General features: G+C 51.8%; 1 protein-coding gene across 1 annotated transcript; it reads left to right on the top strand.

The window, feature by feature from the left end:
* Nucleotides 1-959: 959 nt before the first annotated feature.
* Nucleotides 960-6,766, top strand: OTP (orthopedia homeobox). The gene is made up of 3 exons (XM_085213706.1): nucleotides 960-996; nucleotides 2,008-2,417; nucleotides 6,201-6,766. The coding sequence occupies exons 1-3, from the start codon at nucleotides 960-962 to the stop codon at nucleotides 6,729-6,731; spliced, it is 978 nt and encodes a 325-aa protein (XP_085069832.1). The 3' UTR covers nucleotides 6,732-6,766.
* Nucleotides 6,767-12,564: the final 5,798 nt, after the last annotated feature.

Below are 12,564 nucleotides of genomic sequence, written 5' to 3' on the forward strand. Positions count from 1 at the left end.
ATTTACTGCTTTAAATTGAGTTTCCAGGCGAGCCCAACTTGGAAACTTTAATGGCAAAATCCGGGCTCGGGGGCTCCCGCGTCCGGCCGGGAGGGACGCGCTGCGCCCGCCGGGACGCGCGCTGCTCGCTCCCTTTTACCGGGGGATGCGGCGCGATGCGCACCGAGCGGAGGGGAAGGCACTGGCGGGGACCCCGCGGTCGGCCGGACCGCTCGGGGGGCACTCGCGGGACTTTCTCTCCCGCCGGGGCTGACCTGAGAGCCGCCGTCCCGCCGTCCCCCCGCCTCAGCCGTCGGCCCCGCCGCCGCCCCCAGGGCGAGAGGGGCAGCGCCGCACGGCCCGTGCCGCACGGTCGCCGGCGTGCAGCCAGTTCGCAACAGCCCCGGTGTCGCGGGGGGCTCGGAGCCGCCCCCGTGGAGCCGGAGCTGTTCGGGGCAGAGGGCGCCGAAGAGGCTCCGAGAAGGCACGGAAAATAAGAAGAGGGAGAAAAGGAATGGTGGTGAAACCCGATAAACGACGGGTGACCCGGAGCTGGGAGAGGGGTGGCCACCGCGCGCTTGGAGGAGAAGAGGGAAGGAGAGAGGGGGAGGGCGGGCTCGGAGGCGAGCGGAGCGGGGAAGGGAGCGGCGGCGCGGCGCGGGCCGGCGGCGGGAGGCCGGGGCGGCGGCGGGCGGGCGGCGGGCGGGCGGAGCGGGGCGCTCCGGGCGCTGACATTTGCAGGCTGCCCTCCTGATTGGTCCCCGCGCCGAGCTGCTCACGGGTTCATTGAAGTGTTAAGCACCTCCCCGTCTCTCTAAAGGACATTATAATGCAAGAGACCCCCTTTTTAACCACACACCGAATTTTCTTTCATTTAGGCGATCTATATATATCTATATCTTATATCTTATATCTATTTTAAATAACTTAAGGCCGCTAAAATTTGGGGGGGAACAGCCTTCGCCCTGGAGCGGTGCGCGATGCTGTCTCACGCCGACCTCCTGGACGCCCGTCTCGGTGAGTTCCCCGGCGCTTCCCCGCCCCGCGGCGGCTGCACCGGCGGCGGCGAGCGGGGCGGAAGCCGGGGCAGGAAATTGACAATTTGTTCCTTATTTTACCTTAATGCGATCTAAATGGGCTAATTCCTTTAAAAGTAATTGTACTGTATAAAGTTTAATTTGATTTAACATCGTCTTTAAAAAAAAAGAGGGAGAGAGAGAGGGAGACCTACGGAGTGTGCAGATACACAGCGAATTGCGGATCATTTAATCTGTTTTTCCTTGTTTTTTATACACATACCTGTGCGTTATTACGATTATGATGAGTATTACTATTTTAGAACAGAGGAGCTCGATGGTATTTACGAAGGAGTTCGGGGGTGGCCTTTTCCCGCTTGCCTGCTCGCGTTTTTCTCACCTTTCCTCCTTAAAAAAAGAAGGAAAAAAAAAAAAAACAAACAAAAAGAAAACCCAAACAAAACAAACAAACAAAAAAAAAAAACAACCAAAAAACAACCCAAATCTCTTTATCCACCTCTTTGTGGCTCTTCATCCGTACGTTGCTTCGGAGAAGAGTGAGGAGAGGGGAACGCTGCTCGGCGGCCCCCTCCCGGCCCTCGGTCGGGCGATGACGCTCCCGGCAGCGGGGCAGCCGAAACCTCATCTCTTTCCCTCTTTTCTCTCTGCCTCTTTCTTTCTTTTATCAGCTGGGAAAACCCCGAGCCGAGCCCGGCAAAACTTGCCCCCCTCCCCCACGCCCCGCTCCCCTCCCTTCGCCGCGTTAGGGGAGGCCCGGCGGGGAGCTGTTATTTAAGCGGGAAGAGGAGCGGCTCGCCGTAAAGTTTTCTCTCCCTCTCCCCGACCTGCGGCGGGCCGGGGGACTCTGCGCTGCTCGGGCCGTGGGAGGTGGGACTGGTGGGGCCGGTGCGGCTGGTTGCTCCTCGCCGCTCCGATGGATGCGAGGGGGGCTGAGGCGGGGGCCGCACGCCCGGCTGCAGGGCAGTGACCGCGACTCCGTTGCATTCCGCAGGGATGAAAGATGCGGCCGAGCTGCTGGGACACCGGGAGGCGGTGAAGTGCCGGCTGGGCGTAGGGGGCTCGGATCCGGGGGGACACCCGGGAGACATGGCCCCCAACTCGGACACGGTGGAAGGGACCACCCTGCTGCCGGGAGAGGACATCACCACGGTGGGATCCAATCCCAGCTCCTTGGCCGTCAGCGCCAAAGACGCCGACAAGCAGCAAGGCCAGCAGGGCGGCCAAAACCCCAGCCAGGCGGGACAGCAGCAGGGCCAGCAGAAGCAGAAGCGGCACAGAACCCGCTTCACACCGGCGCAGCTCAACGAGCTGGAGAGGAGCTTCGCCAAGACCCACTACCCGGACATCTTCATGCGGGAGGAGCTGGCCTTGCGCATCGGCCTCACCGAGTCCCGGGTGCAGGTATGTGCGGCCGTCCCCGCGCAGCTCCAGCTCCTGCGAGACCCTTTCCCGGGGCCGCGGGCGATGCCCCGGCTGGCGCCGGGCTCGAGGGCGCGGCCGCGGGGGGTTGGCGTCCCCAAACCTCAGCCCGGGAAACTGCCCCTGAGCGCAACAATTCGGTCAGAAAGCCGTAAGCCAGACTCTCACTCCCTGCCCCTTTCCGCTGTCCCCGCAGGAGGGTGGCGGAGACGGCGCACTGAGAGCCGTCCCCTCCTCCCCTTCGCGCCCGCACCGCGGTAGTCCCGAGCGGGACGCGGGCAGAGCGGCCCCTGCCCACGGCCCACGCATGGGCTCCTGGAGCTCAAAGGAGGACGCAGGAGCCGCAGCCCGAGCGGGGGAAGCCCCGCCGTGGCGAAGGGTCCGCACTCAGAGGAATCGCCCCGGCTCGGAGTCCCCGCAGCCCCGCGCCGGGGCAGCTGTTCGCGGTGCTGAAAGGAGGGTGCGGAGAGAGGGGTGAAAGGCGTTTGCTAAAAGGCAACCTCTATGAACGCAGAGGTATCCGAAATAGGTTTCTCCTCGATTAAAATGCCAGGTTCGGCAGGGGGAGCGAGTAACTTCGACACACAAGGAGCAGTTCCTCTATCGCCTAAAGTACGCGCAGATACGCACACGCACAGACATACCATTGCACGTAGGCACGTAAGAAACCACTGAAAGCGAATGAGAGGAGTTCGGAGAAGGGAGAGACGGATCTCTGCCGGACCGCTCGGCTTGCGCTCCGCAGCCGGGCTGTGCGAATGCCCGCCCGGCCCTCCTCGAGGTAGCCCAATTCAGGAGCGGAGCGCTCACTGTGGGATGCGCCTCTCCCCGCTCAGGGCAGCGTTCCGGGAACTCCGGCTCTCAAAATTCCCGTCGGCAAGCCCCGGCTCCTCTGCCAAATAAAGGCACGCAGCAGAAACCCCTCAACAGAAAACGTCCCCGCTCCCGAATGTGACAGAAAATGCTCGTCTGCTTCTAGAAAGTAAAACAATTCGACCCGGCCTACACGGGACTGTAATTAGTTTAAATTAAGAAAGAAATTAGATTCACAAATAAAATATAATTGGACAACTGACTCTATGAAAAAAGAAAACGAGGTCTATTAAACTTTATTGGGTTTCCCAAAGGTTAATGATACCAATTTCAATATTAGGAGTGTGGTAAATGAAGTAAAATATAAAATGGAAATAGTTATTTTCTAACAGCACATCAAAGAAATCCGTAGAAAGAAAGACAAAGTGTTTTAATGGCCTCAGCATAATCTTAAACCAACGATAATAGCTCGAGGCTGCAGATAAAAACAGTTTAATAGGGTGGCAATTTAAATATTTTTTACAATAATGTTCTGTAGTTTAAAAAGTAATCAGATAAACACAACCTTCTTAATTAACACTTCAAGATGATTAACATTATGTAATCTAGTGCAAAATAATTTATGTAAAACGTATTTACTTCACAATCTGCTGTACCACCACTCCTTGACCAAATTTAAATTAAATAGTAATTGGTTTATGCTCTTATACAAGTACTTTATAGTTTTCTTTATAGTTAACAGATTGCCCACACGTTCCTTGCAGCGCGAGGGCTCCGCATTGATTAAGAAGTGATATAAATAGTTAATTTATAGCGGCTGTATATGTTTTTAAGGGTTTTGGATGCCAGGATAAATTACCTCTTCCCTCGTCCTAGATCTGTATTTAATGTATATGATACATTTAAATAATTATTAGAGCGGCTGGTGCTTAAACGAGAGTCCAATTCCACGTCTGATATTGCTCTGCTTTTCAGGCTGGTGTAATAAAACCATTCTTTTTATAGCATGCCATTATTAGAAACCAATTTCAGAATTATTTATAACCTAGAATGGCTTATTAAGCAGCAATGCGAGAATCATGCAAATTACGTGATCAAATGCAATATAATAAGCATAATCATTAGTCTCTAGCACGGATTAATTAACTTTCAATATTTTATTTACATAAAAACCAAATCAGTGAAATAACTTCTGCACAGTCAGGCTTGCCTTTCAATATTTTATATGAACAAAAATAATGTGCTGTAATTCCATTGACCGTGTCCCCCACAATGGTCCCGTCACCTGCCACATCTTAATAGGGGACAAGCTGAGAGTATTTTCTAGTTTTCTAATGGAATGAGAAATTGCATTTTCTCCCTCTCCCAGCACTATTAAAGTGTAATGAATTCGGCCCAGAGTTCACGGCTGGCTGATCGAAATGAACCTGAGATCTGAGCTTTAATACAGCTCTCCAGATTTCCTACCAAATCTTCACATTAATCATCTGCTGGATTCCAATGAGATCTTCATAAAGCTCTGGCTCCTGAAAAAAAAAAAAAAAAAAAAAAAAAAAAAAGAGAGAGAGAGAGAGAGAAAAGGAAAGAAAAAAGAAAGAAAGAAAGACTAAAAAAAGTGATACTTTCTCTTTTCATTTCTAACCCATTTATAGCTGGGGAATTGAACGGGCAATATATTTTGAAATACATCTACAGTACGTCTATATTACTGTAACAGCAGATATCATCAAGGCAGATTTCTAGATTCCAACCTCCATTAGATTCTCACAGTTGTATTAATAATTTTCAGGTGCTAGTTGCATTTTAAAAGGAATCTGAAGTTGCCCAGTGCCCGTGGGTAATATATTTCTCGAGTACCATGTGTGCATTTTCAAAATCTCCCCCAGGTTTTCTCCGCATTCTCATCTGTCATGCACCAGTTTTCAACTGGAAACATTCACATTTTAAAAGCATATGCAGTGTGCAGCTATGAGCTGCGGCCATCAGACCTGGTGGAGATTCTTTACAACACCAGTAAACCATGAAACATAAAAGACTTTGTAGCCGCAATTTAACTATTAACCCTAAAACATAATTGAACGCGGTTTTTCGATTATTCCTATAACGTTTATTTCCTTTACAGTCGCTCGCCCCCGTTAATGGGCGCCGGTGTTTCTCCGTGCAGGTATACACAGGACTGAACGGCAGGCTCCGGCTGCCGGGGATGGCAGCGCTCAGCCCCGTTTCAGGCTGGTTGCTCTTTCCCCGTAGCAAACATCCCGGTACTGTCGGGAACGGCACAGCGTCCTTACGCCGAGCAAAGCTCCGCGTACACCAAAACCACTTTTGTTACAAGAAAAAAAAAAAAAAAAAAAAAAAAAAAAAAAGAAAGAAAGAAAAGGAAGGAAGAAAGAAAAAAAGAAAGGAAAGGAAAGGAAAGGAAAGGAAGGCGGACTTGCGGCTGGGCCAGGTTCGCTGCCCACGGGGCCACCCCGGAGCTTTGCTCGGCGCTCGGCTCTGCTGCTCTGCTCCTACCGAGGGCACAGAGCTCTGCCCCGTGGTATATTTCATTCGGCATTTTGGCATTATTAGTTTCTCTCTTCTGGGAGGGGGAAGAGCGGGGCGCGACTCCCTTCGCCTCATCTCCTCCCGAGCGAGGGGGCTGCGGGTAGCTTCGTCCTGCCGGGCGGACACGCGGACCCCCTGGTTGCAAGAAGTTGCGGCAGTTCACGCAGCGCTCGCACGGCGGCTCGTGGGGCCGTAGCCGTGCAGGGGGCTGGAGGAAGCGCGGGACGGCGAACGGGCTGAAAAAGGGCGGGGACCGCTCCGGACTGCAGCGCGCCCCGCAGGCCCCTTCCGCAGCGCCCCCTAGCGCCGGGCCGGGACCGCCCGACGGGGCGGGGAGAGGATGGGGGTCGGGGAGGGCAGGACGGGGCGGGTGTCGCTAACGGAGCCTGTCGCTGCGGCCCCCAGGTGTGGTTCCAGAACCGCCGGGCCAAGTGGAAGAAGCGCAAGAAGACGACCAATGTCTTCCGCGCCCCGGGCACGCTGCTGCCGACGCCGGGGCTGCCGCAGTTCCCCTCGGCCGCCGCCGCCGCCGCCGCCGCCATGGGCGACAGCCTCTGCTCCTTCCACGCCAACGACACGCGCTGGGCCGCCGCCGCCATGCCCGGGGTGTCGCAGCTGCCGCTGCCGCCGGCGCTGGGCAGGCAGCAGGCCATGGCGCAGTCTCTGTCTCAGTGCAGCCTGGCGGCCGGGCCGCCGCCCAATTCCATGGGGCTCTCCAACAGCCTGGCGGGCTCCAACGGCGCCGGGCTGCAGTCGCACCTCTACCAGCCCGCCTTCCCCGGCATGGTGCCCGCCTCGCTGCCCGGCCCCAGCAACGTGACGGGCTCGCCGCAGCTCTGCAGCTCCCCGGACAGCAGCGACGTGTGGCGGGGAACCAGCATCGCCTCCCTCCGCCGCAAAGCACTAGAGCACACAGTCTCCATGAGCTTCACCTAATGGCCGCCGCCCCGTGCCGCCGCCTCGCCCCGCGCCCCCGCTTCGCCCGCCCCCGGCCCCGGCCCCGGCCCCGGTCCCGACCCCGGTCCCCACCACCCCCGCCCCGGCGGGCCCCCGCCTGCCCCCACCTGACTTACCAGGGAGTCGACTCAGGATCTGAAATCAGACGCCACCGGACTGGTTTGTGGGCCGAGACCCCCTCAGCCCTCCCCGCGTACCCCTCCGCCCCACCCGCCCCCCGACGGCCGCCTCTCTCCAGCTGCCAGGGGCACCCCCCGCCCTGCCTCCCGCCCGTTCCCCGCTGCGACCCGCCGCCTGTCCGCGCGGCCCTGCGAAGAAATGCGATTTGGTTTTGGTTTCGGTTTGTTTCTCAAGAGTAGCGACCCCCGCCCGCCCCGTCCGCGGCGAAGGCAGCGCCGTCGGGGCACGGGCGAGCGGGCGCGCGGAACGGCAGGAGAGCGCCCGAGGGAAATCAAATCCATTTCGAAAAAGCATTTACAAACGAAAGAGAGAGAAAAGGGGATAAAAAAAAAACATAATCTTTTCTTTTGTTTTTGTAAACGTAAAAAAAACGCGCGTTAAAAAAAAAAAAAAAAAAAAAAAAAGCAAGAGCACTTCCCTTTTTCGGACCTTTGATTTTGTGACGGTTTAGTTGCCAATCTGCCCCACGTTTATTTATGCATTTATTTACGTTCCTGCTGCTATTGTCCCTCCTGCATCTTCCGCTGCCGCCGGCGGAGGCGCCCGCCGCGGCCGCGGCCCCCGCCCCGCCCGGGCCGGCCCCGCGGTCCGCCCGCCTGCATGTGCCGGTCACCCCGCCGCAGGGCAGGGCCGCTGGAGGAATGAGCAAACAATGTGAAATAGGATGTTTTGTGTAGATGAAGCATTCTTGTTACATGCTGGTCGATTTGTGCTATGTTTTAACTTATTGTCTGTGCTAATTTATTGAATTTTGCGTTTCTTAATAAATGTTTGAGCTAATATAAAGCATATCATTTGACCTTTCCCGACGAGTTTATATCAAGTTAATGTAAATGGATAAATAAAATCATTTTCGGTATGTGATATGAAGGATTCGGTGTGGCGTGTGAGATATGAGAGGTGTCGTGAACTGCAGGCAAAAAGGAAAAAGAAAGAAAAACAAGATTTCTTGCTTTCGAGTTCATAGATTCCCTTGTCATACGTGTGGGAATGGTTTGCTTGCTTGAATTTTGCATCAAAGCGTGTCATTTATCACAATTTTAATACTTCATGATTAATAAACTTTTGTTAATCTTTCTGCGTAATTGGCCTTTCCGCTGCCAAGAAGGAGAAGCTCCGTTGCAGCGCGGGGTGAAGGCGCAGCGGGGCCGGGGGATGTGGGCCTGGGCTGCAGCGCAGAGAAGCGCTCCATGTCCCGGTGCTGCCCCGAAAGGAGCACACGGCTGCCGGCAGTGTGAGCCCGTGGAATCCCTCAGTTCAGTCCCGTGCAAAATTTGACGCAGTGTGTGTGTGTGGTGCAGAGGATGGAGGGAGGGATGAAGAACTTTGCCAAGCAACTGGCAACCTGTTTTTCTTTCTGCTTTTCTTCCCTCCTCTTTTCATTTTGTGTGCTGAGATCTCTTCCCCTTGTACATCAATTACACACTTCTTAATTATGCACCTGAGAGTGCCCAGCTCTGTAGGCACCCGCAGAAGGGTCCTTGCCTTCTCCAAAGTGCATATTACACACGCATATTTAATTTAAAAGAGAAATAAAAGGAGGATAAATTACTGAAGCTCCAGGCCAGCAGTGAGCCTGACAGGGGCCACCTGGGGAAGCAGCTCTATGCCCTTTGGCAGGAGCCTTGCTGCCAAAACAGCCTGCGTTCCACTCTGTGAGTGGAAAGGGGTGTTCCTGCCTCCAGCTTTTCCCTCCCCAGCCCAGCCTTGGGCTGTGCCCTGCTGCACTGAATCAGAAATCTGGGGTCAGCCTTCCAAATCGGTGTGCAAAGGAGAGCGGGGGGCCCCCAGCCTGCCCTGCTGCATGCCACTTTCCTCCCGCTGGGGGACAGGTGGGCACCTGCCTGAGTGCGGGGAGTGCAGATCTCAGCCTGCTTCTCCCAAATGTATGGAGGGTTGTTTACAGGCATGTAATTTTTACAGCTACCTTATATCGCTGTAAGCAAGACAGCTTTATGATGTAGGAGTGCAGTAAAGTGCAGTATGGAAGATCTTTTAAAGAAATGTGCTTTTTAATGGAAGAGAAAAACGCTCTCTCTGGGGGATTGAGACACAACACACGACATCCAGCTCTTGACTCTGAACAGCATAGCCTATGAAGAGGCCCTGCAAAGGCCCTCTGGTTAATTCTCACTCCCAAAACATCCATTATTTCCTCTATATTCTAATGAAACTGTTGTCCTGGTTATGGGCAAAGCTTTCTGATCCCACCCAACTTTGATACAACATTTGTTTCCATGGCAATAGATCTTTCTGTTCTGAATGTTGAAGATTTTTTGAAATTATACATACCCTCAGCATCAGCTGAAGCTGTGCAACATACAGCATCTAAGCCGATGCTCTCATGTTTGATGTTGACAAAAGGAAGGGAACCTCAGGTTTCACCTGTATGTATACATCATAAGTTGTGTGTGAACAAACTTCTTACAGAACCTCACCCTCATTGATATTGAAATAATAATAAAAAAAAAATTAAGAAACAGTAGCTTGTTCTGTCTAACAACAAGAGCAGCTCAGCTTCATTCACATAAAGTGATCAAAATAAATGAGAAAAATCCGTGTAAATCAAGAGGAGACATTTACGTGGAATAGCAATTAGCCTATTACTGACTAAGTAGCTAACTTCAGACACTGGGGCTGCTGCAAACCAGGCTTATTCGCTTACCTGAAGGTGTGTTTCTGCTCTGAGAGACTTCACTCAGCTTGTAAATCGGCTCTAATTTAAGTTTATCTGTATGGATTCGTTTCTACACCAGCACATATCCACACAAGTTTACTTCCCTCTAAACACAGCATCACCTCTGGAGTATAAGGAATATACATAAAGATAATGTCACCGAACCTTTCATTTGCTCTCTTGATGAAATGCTCTTACACTCTCCCTTTCCCGTCTTCCTCCCCTCAAATCCCCCTGGAAGGCTGAGCTTGCTCCTACCCTCAGCTGGAGATTGCATTCACCGAGCAGCTATTAACATTGGAAGAAAGTTTGTGCAAGGCAGGAGATCGTATGGCACTGTGGTACGGATTATATTATTGTGCTAGCAGCAATGATCCCTGCTCCTAGAAATGAAAATGCAGTTTAATTTGTGTTGTGGTCTTTAAATTTTCATTTTCCAGAATAAAAATCTCCGAACATGAAAATGTATCTTACAGTAATGGAGGTATGGCAGTTAACCTGTCAGTTGAAAGTATGTAACCTTCCTTTTCTCCTTTTCATGACAAAGGTAATCTCATCTGAGGGCATTTATGTGAAGAAATAACAGCATGGCATGGTGAAACCGCTGGCTCATTAATCCTGGCATCCACTTCCTGCAGGGTTTCTTGATTAGTTAGATTAATTCATCGGGTATTTCGGAGTTTTTGATTTCTCACCGCTGGCTAGGTTCACTGAGTTCAGGCTAAATTGAGCCAGAAGCAATGTTTATTAGTAATTTTGTAATACAGACTGCCCTAATAATTCAGTACAAATATCTCATCTGAAATACACCCATTCACCCTAACACCTAATGCAGTTTGCAGCTGTGTTCAGAGGGAACGGAGAGAACACAAGTGATTGGGCATGTATTTTCTAAATTATTAATATGAGAGCTAATAGAGAACTCCTCTTCATTTCCAATGCTGGAATTAAGGAGCCTTTTCTGGAAGCAGGCCCTGGCACTGGGGGACCCCTCCTGCCTGCCAGCACCATGTGGGCCTGGGCCATGTGCCCTGTGCGGCCCTGCAGAGACAGCCCAGGGAGAACAAAGGGATTCTGGCTTTTCTCTGCTGTATAATACAAACGTGAGGAAGAAATAGGAAGGTCAGGCACAGGCCACGTGCAGGCACCTGGCTGCAGCTGGTGCCATGCAGCTCATTCGTAGGTGGGAGCCAGGGCCCGCAGGCCAGCCTGACCCTATAGCCATACACAGGGGGCCCAAACCTGCGGGCATGACAGCCAGCAGCCCTGGATGAGCTCAGGGAAGCAGGATTTGCCCCACATGCACAGCACCCTCAGGATCCTTTCAAGTACCACTGCCTGATCAGGAGGAAGATGAAGGTGGGCAGAAAGGAGGAAGCAGAAACAGCTCTGTTTTAATTTTTATCTCATCACGATGAGAACCGTCGGTGGTAGGGGATTGTCTTTGATTAGCTATCATTCTTTGATTTGGATGGAGCTCAGTGAGCACATTAGAAGCCATGCGAGGCCCTGTGTGAGATTTACTTCTGCTCCTTGGAGAAAAAACGGCAGGAGGGTGTCTCTCCTTTCATCCTTCTCACAGCCAGGGCTCGCACACAGATGAGCCCGCCTTTGTCTTCCACCTGGGATGCTGTATAATGGTATGGGTGAGAGGTCGCCGCTCTTATTTGCCAATAAATTGTGCCTGCTACAGCATCTCCCGAGACCATGCTCGGGGCTCAAAAACTCTGCCTCACTTTCTGCATCTTTCATCAGTGCTCAGGCTTAAAAGCATTTTTCCAGAGCTAAAATTATGCTGTTACGAGCTTTGAAGCCCATCAGAGGAGACTCTGGAGGAAGAAGCCCAGAGGCGTTTGGGCAGGATTTGCTAGTCGAAGTTACACAACTGTGCTGTAGAGATCCTCACCCTCCTGCGGAGGTCAGAGGGAAGATGCAGAATATGCTTAACAGGCTGCCTGCAAGGGTGACACTCTCTGTGACCCTCATATGAGTTTTGTGCCTTGGAGTATGAAGTTTGATTAGCCTCTCCTGCAGCACTGGAAGCATCTTGGTAGTGACCCAAAAAGTACTTGGGGAAAAAAACAAACCACAGACTTTCTCTCACTGACCTCCCGCTACAGTGAATTTCATAAGCTGACGATGCACCCTGTAAGGACACATTTCTTTTTTACTGGTTTCAATTTATTGCCCTTTAATATAATTTAAGTGGCAGCTATGATTCCCTGTGGATCCTTTACAAGCCTGTAAAGTTTATTTTTTTTTCCTAACTTTTTAAAGAACATTTCAGGATGACTACATGCACCCTCCCCTACTTTTGATATCTAATAATTAGGAGAATATACCCCCTTTTTCAAGCCATAAACAATATTCTGTAGCAAAATCCTTGTGCAGTGATATTGAGTGTATTTTTGAGCTGAGGCAAAGCTTGATTTGACTATAACAGGGTGACTCCCTGTGCTGCTGTTTCCAGAGGATTTGGCTGTGCTGCAGTCACATTCAGTGCAAGCCAGTGGTAAGAGCTGGGTGAGCAGAAGGTAGGATTGGGGAAGGGCGCTTAGCACTGTCCAGCTGAATCTCACTGTGGTCCTAGCTGCTGCTTGGTGATGTTTGCTGTCCTCAGAAGCCAGGATAAGCTTGGGGACACAGCAGGAGGGAGGGGGCTCTCAGCGTAGCAGTGTTGCCCAGCTTGTGGTGAAGTGACCAGTGAATTCAGATTTAAAAACAAAACCGAGTATAAAAAGGTATTGCAGCAGCTCTGCAGCCACAAAATGTCACTAGAAATTAACCAGCTTTGCTCTTTCAACTGAAGACAAAATGAGAAGTCTACAGAAGGTCAGACGTATAAAAATGCATTGAGATGAACAGGGAAGGATATTAAATTACTAAATAAAGAATTATATTTAACGCAGGTGGTGGCTATAATCTTTGTGTTATAAGCAATAATTAACATCTGCA

The sequence above is a fragment of the Meleagris gallopavo genome, chromosome Z, assembly GCF_905368555.1.
Source record: "Meleagris gallopavo chromosome Z, MGAL_WU_HG_1.1, whole genome shotgun sequence".
Taxonomy (NCBI): domain Eukaryota; kingdom Metazoa; phylum Chordata; class Aves; order Galliformes; family Phasianidae; genus Meleagris; species Meleagris gallopavo.